Source organism: Pseudoliparis swirei, chromosome 6 (genome assembly GCF_029220125.1).
Source record: "Pseudoliparis swirei isolate HS2019 ecotype Mariana Trench chromosome 6, NWPU_hadal_v1, whole genome shotgun sequence".
NCBI classification, from domain to species: Eukaryota; Metazoa; Chordata; class Actinopteri; order Perciformes; family Liparidae; genus Pseudoliparis; species Pseudoliparis swirei.
Window position 1 is genome coordinate 15,822,622 of NC_079393.1, and position 11,726 is coordinate 15,834,347.

At 40.4% G+C, this 11,726-nt stretch overlaps 1 protein-coding gene across 1 annotated transcript; it reads left to right on the top strand.

Moving 5' to 3' along the window:
- The first annotated feature begins 1,883 nt into the window (after positions 1 to 1,883).
- On the top strand, positions 1,884 to 3,354 carry si:dkey-234i14.6 (uncharacterized). The gene is made up of 2 exons (XM_056417593.1): positions 1,884 to 2,240; positions 2,765 to 3,354. The coding sequence occupies exons 1-2, from the start codon at positions 1,988 to 1,990 to the stop codon at positions 2,941 to 2,943; spliced, it is 432 nt and encodes a 143-aa protein (XP_056273568.1). The 5' UTR covers positions 1,884 to 1,987; the 3' UTR covers positions 2,944 to 3,354.
- The last annotated feature ends 8,372 nt before the right edge of the window (positions 3,355 to 11,726 follow it).

Consider the following 11,726-nt stretch of genomic DNA (forward strand, 5'->3'; position numbering starts at 1 on the left):
TTGGTGGTGGTTTCAAATGCTGTTTGATCCAATGTGGCTGGTTTATGTCATCGAAAAGAAAATTGATCAATTCTGGCTTTGGGGAAAAAGGGGAGTCACTGCCAGGCTGAATACAAATGATGCTACTCACGCCAAAGGCGCACATGGTATATAAGTAATGTTGGATTTATTTTCATCACATCACATCATGGGGTGTATGTATGTCAATAATTAGATTTACTAGATATATTGTTATATTGATATATTATTGTCCAAAATGGCGATATCAAATATGACATTAATCTCACTGCTGGTCCTTGTATATTTAATCATATCTGAAAGGATTTGATCCATCCTTTTCTTCTTTTCCCTCTCTCTCTTCACTTCAGGTTCCCACTCCAGAGATCCGTGCCCACAGTCTCTACTTCGACCTGTCCGCTTACGGAGTGGAGGCCGTCCGAGAACCCCGAAATCCCACCGCCAAACCTGGCTTTCACCTCAAGATCTATGGCACCTTCAGGAACCGCTATATGGCCCTCGCCTGCCCCGCATCTGACACCAAGATGGTTCGCTTCCTCCGGCACACGGCCAACTCCTCTGTGAGACTCTTGTACCCATTTGATACACAATTATTTGGATCTGTGTTTTCTCCCTATTCTTGTTGCTGAAGACTATAGGTATGAAGAATGTGCATGCTCTATTTCCATGTACTTTGACTGCACTATTGTGAGAGTTAATGTGTGTCCTTATGTGGGAGTATATTTGTGTGAGTGAGTGTTTGAGTCTGTGGATGTCTTCGAGTGCGAGTGTTATTTAAATGTGAGTGTGTCTGAGGCAAAGAAAGCAGGGAACGAAGAAATGGGGAAAGGGGGGGGGGGGGAGCAAGTAGACTAAGTGTGTGTGTGTGTGGAGGCCGTCTGCATGCTGCTCTTACATGCTGGATGTGTTTCTTCCCATGCTAAACAGGCCGCGGGTGCATTTACAACGGATGGGCAGCCGGTGCTTAATTCAAGCTCTCTGTTTATGGTCAAGAAGCCTCCTGCTTTTGTCATGTGCTCAGCCTGTAGTCACAACATGTAGTACACACAGGTACACAGCCAGACCATCCTCAGAGCGCTTGTTGCTGTGTGGGTGGCCGTTCAGATGCACTGTTACTTGGTAACAGATGACTGTGCAAGTATGGGTCGAAGAAGAGCCGAGTTTAGCAGAGAGAAAGAAGCGGAGAGCACGAGAGGCGTGTCACTCAATAGAATCGCTGTAGAATCGATGAGAAGGCTCACAGCAGCTTGTCTTCGCTGTTCATGCATTGATATAAAATGACTAAGTGCTTCAGTCAGAGTTGCTTTGGTACAGATTGAAAAAAAGGATGCAACAATTTACTTTAGATGTGTGACTTGTTCTTGACCTACAGGGCACTATCAACAGACTAGGTTTGAATTCGGCTGCAAGTAATTTTTTTAATTTATTGATGAATTGCTTTTCTTATGAAAAACAGAAAATGTCACAGATGTCTTCAGATTGGTATTTATTTTCAACCAATAGTTCCAAATGAAAAGATATTCAATTCAATATCATGTGATGAATTAAGGCTTGTTTTTATTGTAAAATGAAAAAATTAAATAGATAACTTGATGATCACAGTAGTTGCAAATTAAGTTTCTGTTGATCAACCCATTGATTATTAGCTCCCGGATGTTTCAGCTCAGTCATGATGCATTTGTCCATTTCTCTCATCCCACAGTATAAAACTTTATATGTAAAGACTCCTCAATATCATCAAGGATCAATAAGCATGCTTCCAGTGTCTGAAAGTAATTATTTTTACTCTCGTAATCTCACACACTGATCTGAGAAAAATGGTGATGTGTGTTGCTATAGTTTCCCTGTGGCAGCGTGATGACTGATGTACTGTGGGGAAGTGAGCATGTCTTCATAAATAAATGTAATGGTGTTCATAAGCAACACACTTTACAAGGAGATACGATTACATTAAAGGGAAGTGGAGTGAATGATGCTACAAATGATCTTTCTCTGTTTGTTTGCCCAGATCATGAAGAACATTTTCCACCAGTCCTTCAACGTTTATAAGACGGACATAGAGCCTCGACTCAACGACGTGACGCTCCACCACATGCAGTGCAGCCGCCGCCTCTTTGAGATTCAGTTATCACACAGACGCATCAGCGCTGCCTTCATAGAGGGGGACAACGTGGCCGTCACTGTGGAGGGGGAGGCGGCCCGCGTCCTCAACTTCGACACAGGTACATCTGTCTATAATATACCAGTTACGGTGTTGCTGAGAACTGGAGAGGATATATTTACCCAAAACAAGGAACAATATTCTGATATGTGCCATCTTTTCTATCCTCAAAGTATTCCTGAAGGTGAGACAAACCATCAAGTAGAACACAGAGGACTTTGAATAAATGAGACAAAGTAAGAAAGAGTACGATGGAAATAAAAGAGATGCAGGGAGAGGATGAATGATTTGATATGCATGCAGTATGTCTGTGTGAGTCATTACTGCACTCGGTGGCCTTTCAGCTGACGCTTAGGCCTATCTGGTTTTGTTTTCATGCTGCTCTCTATTTATTTATCTGCTGCTGTTTTCTTTTTATTTCAGCCAAAACTATATCTTCAAGGCGACAGTTTACTATTTGTCTGCCAAATGACCAACACTATACTTCATGAATATGTTTGGCTGAGGTCGATTTTATAGTATGATGTCTGTTATTCATGTTCTCCCTTTCTTTTCTTTTTATTCCCTCTCCCCTTCATCCTCCAGGTTGTGGAGTAAATCTAGGTATGCGAGGTTTGGAGTCAATGGCGACGTTCATTTACCGGACAGCCACCGCGGTGGACCAACATGATATTCTAGAGGCGCTGTCTGCTAAGATGCAGCACTCCAGACAGGTGGCCGAGACCTTCAAGCAGACAGGCCTGGCTCAATCAATGTATGAATGAAACACGAGGACGACCAGGTGAATGCATAACGGGACCTAGTGGGAAGTGGTTGTGCATTAGTTGTGTTTACACTGAATGTTTACAATGAATCATGAGTCTGATGCTGAAATGGACCACCAATGGTTACATACTCCATGGAGAAGAACGAGCAGGAGCTGTGAACAGATGGATAATGTGTGTAAAGATGTGACGCCTAGTCTTTGTGACATACATTGGGTGGATCTATTCATAAAGAATGGAGTGAGAAACTTCAAGGCCACATTTGGTTAAAAAACATTTGACGGTTTTCAGGTTTTCATGTTGCAAAGCTTGTTAATACAAACTTTAGCGGCAAGAGATGTAATATGTTGAACTATTGCAATGAAACAATATACACTACATTGATTATTAATGCACTGCACGAGATTTGAATTAATCTGTTAAGTGTGAGAATATAGGATATTAAGATGAGGAGTAGTTGGAATAAATGAAAACGCTGTGAGCCTTCTCCTTTTCATCACACGTCTTCTCCTTTTACGAAGGAAAGAATTGACTTGATATCCAAAATCTAGTCGTTTGTGTTCTCTGGACATCAGTGGTCATGAGACTGTGGCGTAGCATCATCAACTAGAGCTGATTATTGTCTGTAATTTAACAGAGGAACACAAATGTAGAGTTAAATGAAGTCCAAAGTGTTATTATCAAGCCTTTTGTGATTGTGTATGGCCATCATGTTGGTGACGACGTTGTAAAGTGCGAGTTCGACTGCCCTTTTGTGTGTGATTTATTTGGGCGGATTTCAAAAGAGTACAATGAGCCAACTGTAATACCCCAAATTCATTTAAATGATTTTCATTTTTACATTTAGCTCCAGGTGATCTGAAATATCTCAAGTATCACCACTAAAAGTATATTATTTCAGATGTAGAATATGCTGTTAATCACATCCTCCTGTTGAAGTGCCAATAAAGATGGTGATTTGGCATAAATTAAATGGATGGTCATTACATGAAACTTTGTTTAATTCGAGATTACATGAAATTAAATAAAGTGACCAAAATGTAGGAGTCAGGGCTTTACAAAGTGTTGTGCAAATAAAAATAATGAAAGCCTTAAAAATAGACTTCTCTGTTCAGCTCTGTCTGATTGCTCATGTTCTTCAAGCCGTTAAGAAGTTAACACAACACGCTCTACGTGTCGTGATATGAGGCAGTACTTCCCTCTAGTGGTGTAGCATGTGTGTTGCTTCTGCTTAGCCAAATTTAAATACCTCTTAGCTCTGTTTGGTAGGACGATCAATTTGGTATTTAATAAATAAAAGCAATCGATCCCTCGAATATAACTTGGCCTAAGGTCTCCAATGGAACTGACAGGCACACAATCTCTTCCTATGGGACAAAAGTTGCCTTCTGGTTTTCTTTTTTTTGTGAAGCACTTTGTAACATAACTAAATAAATAAAGTGTATTATTGATATTGTGTAATTTGAGGCTTTGCCAATACAATAATTGAGAAACATCAATATTGTTTGTGAAATCCTATTTATGTACAAGACTACAATCATATGACTCCTACCCCTTTTTCAGGTGCATGCTTCATCGTATCGGCATGTAATACCTCGAGGGTGAACGTGATACAGAAAAAAGTTGTCCCAGTTGCTTGATATATATATCACTGAAATACAATAATTTATGGGAATGTCTTCCCATAAATTACTGTCTTTAATTTAGTTTCATATGATAAGTACATCTACATATTGCTGAGGTGTAATTGGAGTAGCTGGCTAAAAACGAGCCACTTGTTGCTCAATGGATACAATCAAACACAGTTGGGACACACGTTTGTTAGCTTGCCTCAGACTCTATGAAACAACCATTGATGGATTCATGGATGAAGCGTCCAGTGAAAAGACTTGTAATGCAGCAAATAAATAAAACATTTAACATCAGCTTCATCATCTTAAGAGGAAAGCCAGTGTACAGTATACTTGGGTACATATTCTTAAATATCTAACTTTAACTTTTAAGCAGTTGTATTTCATCAGGTGCACGCTGGGACTGGCGACCTTTCCAGGATGGACCCTGCCTTCGCCCAATGTCAGCTGGGATCGGTTCCAGCGCCCCGCGACCCTAATGAGGATAAGCGGTATGGATAATGGATGGATGGATGATCTCCTCAGTGTGTGAAGTATTTGTGTTGTTTGTGACAATATGTCCTGATGTGACTACAGAGTCTTATTTGACTGAATGTCTGAACGCTTTGAGGAGAGAGTTGGTCATAATGGAACAGAGAGGCTGAGTCGACCACTTTGAGTATGAAAGAAGTATAAACTACACTATACTATTATGTGACACTCCACTATATATACTGTAGCAGATTGTCATTCAAACAGGTGAGTAATGACAAACACACAACAGGCTATCACTGACCCAAGCAGAGCGTAGCATTGCGTCCTCTTCCCCTCCAGCCTCATGGCAGTTTGTGAAATAGTCACAACATTAAAGTTAGTGGCTACGTGTACGCTGAGAGTAATTGTTATTTTTCATCGTTATATCTATACATTATATCTTTACATTGAAGAAACCTAACAATGTTTTTTCATCCTAATGTTCTTTTTGTTTCCCATACCTACCTGTATGTAGTCATTTCAAGCCCAACCATGATGTTTTCCGATCGAAACCACAAAGTGTGTGTTGAGTAATGTCATCTCCACGGACAGAAAAAGAAAACAAAAGATGACATTTCTTGAGCATTTCACAAACTTCCATTATGCATTTTATTTCAAGGATTGTTTATTCCTTTCTTTTCTTTTCAGAATCAGCTGCCATCTCTAGAAACTCAGACACTTTGATTATTGTTTCAGTATGCCATAACAATGTCAAAATATAGTATGACATAAACAAATCATTGACATAGAAAATCTATGTAATAATGTCACAATATAGTATGTCATAATAATTTAATAGAAATTAACAAAATATGGTATGGGATGCTATAAAAGAGGGTAAAATAGTATAATATGTCATACAAAAATCAAAGTATAGTGTGAATAGTAATGTCATTATTTAGTTCGCCATAAACGAGTAAACATATTATAGTATAGTATGAAGTAAACCTTATTTAAAAGCTGAGCCCCAGTTAGACACCAACTCCATTTACTCTCTGTGTGGCTCATTTTGACAAAAACAATTAAACTCAAACTTGTGTCAGTGTCGACATGCTATTCAGTCCTTCAGTTCTAATCCAAAGGAAATCATAAGCACCAAAGTGAAATTCATTCAACCGACTTAATTAATTAGGGATGCAGTGAATGTCTATTTCTTTTCTCCCTTTTTTCTGTTTGCACTGAAGCTGCTTTTGAGATTTTAAAGAAGCGTTGACTGTCGGTCACCGCCTGTCATCAAAAACATCTGGATTTCTCAGTCTGCTCTCTTTTTTCTTTTTTTCGTCAAACGAACACTTAACTGAATTAAACAGTAGTTTCTCTTTTTTCTAAAAATATAATACATTTATCGTAGCTAAAATGTTAATTTTGCTTTTCTGGTTGAAGCCACTTCTCTGGTCAGATACAGTATATATTGTTGATCTTGTTCACATTTTCACTCATCTTCAATGCTTAGGATGGTAAAATGGATTGGTCCAAAATGAAGGCAAAAGTTAAATGAATTAAATTTGTGAATTTATTCAACAGGCTTTACAAAGCTCTACTTCTATTGTAACCTTTCATTTTTAAGCTCACTGATTGGTTGTTTCTTACAGCAGTGCTCTACTCTATGGGACCTACATTTACTCCTTCCTCTATTTAACTTTTGAAAGCAAAACATATCTGATAGTTTCTAATCAGGATTTAACTAAGTCTAACTAAGTTTTGTATTCATCCAAGTGTTATTTTTTTTCTCAAATGTGGGAATGTGAAGGGACTGTAGGGGGTACGTGAGATTTACAGATATATTTAAAATTAGCATCCATTAAAAAACCCTTAACTAATATTTATTTAATTCAATAAAATATTTATTTAATTAAATGAAATACAAGTGAAAGTTAATACACTGAATTGTATGTATTCTATATCAAATTAGATACTGATCGCACAGTGCTGTGCATTAAATCTTGTTTTTAACCCAACATTATTGTGTGCTGGTCAGGGGGTAATATTACACAAGGGGGTACATCGCTAAAAAAACGTTGATAACCACTTATCTAGCCAAAAGACAACTTAAGGCTCTCCCTCCAAAATCTGTTTGCTCTGTCTAATTAAAACATTCATCCGCTGGCTGTGTCCTCTGAGGTCAATAGTCTGGACCCCTGAACCGACCCCTCCTGTAGCACAAGGCCTTTCATTAGATTAAACACAATAATGAGAAATCTTTTATCTTTGCATATAATTAAAGCTCGGTTGAAGGACAACCTAATCAATGATGTGGAATGACAAGTTCGTAAATGAATTAGACCTGCCAATGGGGCTTAGCTGCAATCAATTACTAATGTTAAGCAGAGAGTGGATGGGTTGTAGTAACAGACACGGGCATATATGAGTCCAAACAATTATATTTGATTCAGCCGGCATTACTGATGCACTTCTGTGTGTGTGTGTGTGTGTGTGTGTGTGGCATTAAATGGACATCATCTTACTTTTCATTCCCAATTAATTAAAAGACAATATTTGTGTGTATACATACTTCTGATCATGAGGTGCATTTTTCCACCTTTCTTAGATGACTTCAGATGTTCCAAATTGTAACGCATGTAACATGCATTTGTCATTTTAATAGCTTTGTCTAGCCAAACGAGGGCAGTGTTGTCCTTTGAAAAGTCCTCCAGGCTCCACCTGAGTTGAGGAAGCTGGGAGCCAAAAGGCAAAACTGGAAGAGACACTGGAGGGATTGTAGATGGATGTGTTGTGGAACATATCTATGGGATCAATTCATTTCTTTTGATGAAATCAAATGCAGTATTTGGGGCTGGGATGATTTGTTACACTGAATGCAACTAAACTGATACAACAAATGAATTCACTTTCTGACCGTGGCTTAACATGACTTAAACAATTACAGTTTTACTTCTCAGTATAGGATGAAGTTGCATTCATCCCATATAGGAGAAGCTTGACATACAGTAAAAATAATAAAGTGTTTTTCATGGTTCTCTGCTGGCCGTGGGAGTTTATGTTTGAAGAGGTGGGAAAGGATGTGAGCACGAGCTCGTATTGACAAGCCTTCAGTTGCTGTCTGACACACAGACAGGAAGTCACTGTCACATGACTGAGATATCGGCACCTTGTCCGATTGCACAGAGGGCCTCTTATGTATGCTGCCAGCACAAATACAGGCTAAGTCATTCACACACACACACACACACCTACACACACACCTACACACACACACACACACACACACACACACACACACACACACAGAGAAAGAGTGAAAGGATGAGAACATAGATAGAAAAAGGAAGGACATATTAAGACTTTTATGGTGGCGTTAGGTTTATGTAAAACTATGTGGTTAATGTCTTATTGGGAAATCATGAAATTTTCTTTTTTGCATTTGTATACATGAAACAGAGCAAGGTGAATCCTGCAGCTGGATTTATACCTGACTTGGGCGTCTGTCAAACAATTATCAGTTCTCCTATCTGTTCGACTCCTATCTGTCCCATCACACTCACACGCCCAATTTCCCTAAACTGTCACAGCTAATAATTGGGCCTCTCTGTCAAGAAGGAAATCAGGCCCGCTGTTCTAACCAAAACCCACATCCCTCACCCCTCCCTTTATCCTTCCTTCTCCCCCTTTTTCCTCTTCCTCTCTTCTTCCCTCCTCCATCACCCTTTTCCCCTAATGCAGTGGAAATCAGCACTCCAGAAAGAATAGCTCCTGCCTCCTCCATCTTCTCTTATTCCTCCCCCTAAGTGTGTGTCTATATATGTGTGTGTGTGTGTGTGCGTGCGTGCGTGTGTGTGTGTTCGACATGGAGCACACTGTGTGACAGTGGTAGCCTCAGGGCCAGGTTGCTGTTGACAGGGACGAGGGTCTCTGATTTGAGGAGAGCAGTCACACCGGCGACTGCAGCTGCCTCCCCAAGTGACACCTCCCTGTTAGTGGGGGAGATGTGGACACGTGTGTGTGTGTGTCTGTGTGTGTGTGTGAGTGAATTGGCAGTGTTGATGACGGGGATGGTGGACTGACTGGCTGCCTGCAGTGCTCAGGACAAACAGGAAACTTTCCCTGATGAGCTGACAGGCCCTCATGTGAACACCTAACTGGGCTTCTGTTGGCGCTTGGACAAAGTGCAGAAGAGGTGATGGCAAGAAAGAAGAAAATGGAAACACAAGCCAAGCAGGTCAGAGAAATAAAAAGATGTGGAAAGAGGAAACTTAACAGCACCCAGTCCTTATGTGTCATGCTAGTATGCAGCGTGCATACATGTCTGTGTAGATCTGTGCGTCGGTGTGAGTCTCCCGAGTCCAGGCTGTGTAGATCACCATTGCACCTTATCTAATTTCATTAATGTGATCCCCTGTCCTTCCTCTGACGGCTTGATAGCCATTATTTGTGGGTCCCTTCAAATAAAGGCTCAGCAGTAAATTGCAGTCTGTGGAAATCGAGATATAAACGCCACCCTGCATTACTGTATAATATCTTTCCCTTTAATTAACTGAAAGCCATGCTGACATTTATTGGATTGCAAGTTACTTGTTAATGGCAATAAATTGTGAAACAAAAAAAAGAATCATTGCTTATTTTACATCAATAATTTGTGGACCTTTTGCTAATGATTATTCATTCCTTGCCTATGGGGACTGTCCTGTTTGGTGAGCTAAAATGAATGAAGAATGTACAGTTTTAAGTGGGCAGCATCTACCTAGTTTTATGGCTTTCATATTGTACATTAAATGCCACACTATGTTGCTGTCCCTTTACCTTGTCTTTGCATCTGGCTCTTGGTGAAGTATGTCTTTGGAGAAATACATCACACTGACTTCATTCCATTAGGCTGAACTACTTAGAAAGTGTAATACTCTGTGTTGGTATGTTCAAAGATATTCACATGTTAATCACAACTATGGAATAGAAAACTGAGCTAATGTGCTGCATGTGCATGACATGCATTTATCAATGATCTGGGCCTAGAATCTACCCCTCTTCATCACTATATGTCACATGTGAAAAGGGTTTTATTACTGACATGATTCAGAACTGTTTTTTTTCTGAATTATCTATGATGCACTGTATAATGTACTCACCACCAGCATATTGGGAAGCAAGATATTAATTGCACAGCAATACATTCACGTAGAAATTGCAGCCGTGATTTGTAAAAAAACAATAACACTAGCTGATACCCATTTAAAATATTTTCTTTTTGGATGAAGAAGTAAAACGTTCTCATAATGTTGAGTCTAATTGCACTTTTTCTTTTATACATTGGAAAGAATTGTTTTGTCCAAACCGTCACATCATATTCTATGAGTGAAGCTACAGAAAATACACAAATATTATCGTTACTGAATACAGATTTAAGAAGTTAAATCTAGTTAATCAATTTATTTCATTAACATCCCAAAACCACACTGTGAATATCAGATGAATAACCCACGAGTGTTTGTGTTGACAGTGCAACGTACAGACGTAAAAGCCTCCGTACCTGTCGTTTTTAGTTTGCCACTACTTTCAACAAAAAGCGGTCCTGTGCACCGATTTTCTCTGTGGTGCCATTCTGTGTGTGCGTCACTCAGTTGCTACCAGCTTGCTATTTGGAAGAACATATTCCCTGTCGTAGTGGGCACCCGTCAGAGGGGCGGGTGACTCTCATCAGGCGCTGCCACTTGCCTGGTGCTGGCATTGATCTGGCGTGGAGGGAACGGAGATCTGACAGCCCTGCCACAAAAATCAGACTCTTCAAAAGCCAGGAAAATAGTCTTACTCCCCCTTCTCTCTTTGCACACAAAGGCACGCACATGCATGCACACATATACACAAAGTCAAAAAGAGCAGTCGGTCAGAGTGTAAGCATGCAGCTAGGGCCTGTCAGAGCAGATCTAGTTGATGAGGCGCTACATGGTGAGAGAGATTGGGAAGGAAGAGAATGGCAAGTAGAGCGGAGGGGAGGGGAGGGGAGGGGAGGCGAGGCATCAGACAGACAAAAACACAGTTTAAATGATGGGACATGAGCGGGAGAGCCAGCTCACACTCGACCTGGTGACCCCTCCGCTCTCTGTGCTCTCTCGCTCTGAGGTAACCTCTCCACGTTGCCGTCCTGCCCTTGGGTGATTGCCTGGGTTATCCTCTCTTCTGCATCATCTGTTGTCTCCCAGTTGTGGATATAACTGGAGACAAGCTCTGAGAGAGACGTCCCTCTCCACCGATATTACGCTGTGTCTCTCACACGCTTGTCTCAAATGGCTCCTACTCATCCCTTCTGATGCCCCCCATCAACCTGCGAATGAGCAACTGTGACATGGGGAGAGAGAGAGAGAGAAGAGAAGAGGGGGTGAAAGAAGGGGGCATAAGAGAGAGAGAGACGTTTATTTTGCAAGACTGACAGAAAACTATATGAAATGCTGAGTTGAGAGCACGTTGAGTAACATAGACTGTGACTTTTTATGGGAGAAACAAACTGCTTTGGTAAACTTGGAATGACTTTGGAATAATCTGGACCCTCCTCCTTATATTGTGGAATGTGAGAAGAGAAATGCAGTTCAGCAGTTCATAGCTGCACCATAGAGCCATGTACAACCCATCAGAGATGACAGGTCAATCTCAAAGAATTGTGCGGTTCAAAATGTCACCTCACTTACTCTT

Bases quoted from the DNA above. Each gene is read 5' to 3' on its own strand.
- si:dkey-234i14.6 (XM_056417593.1), top strand. From the start codon at position 1,988: ATGATGCTACAAATGATCTTTCTCTGTTTGTTTGCCCAGATCATGAAG. The intron at 2,241-2,764 runs GTACATCTGTCT...TTCATCCTCCAG, and splicing joins CGTCCTCAACTTCGACACAG to GTTGTGGAGTAAATCTAGGT.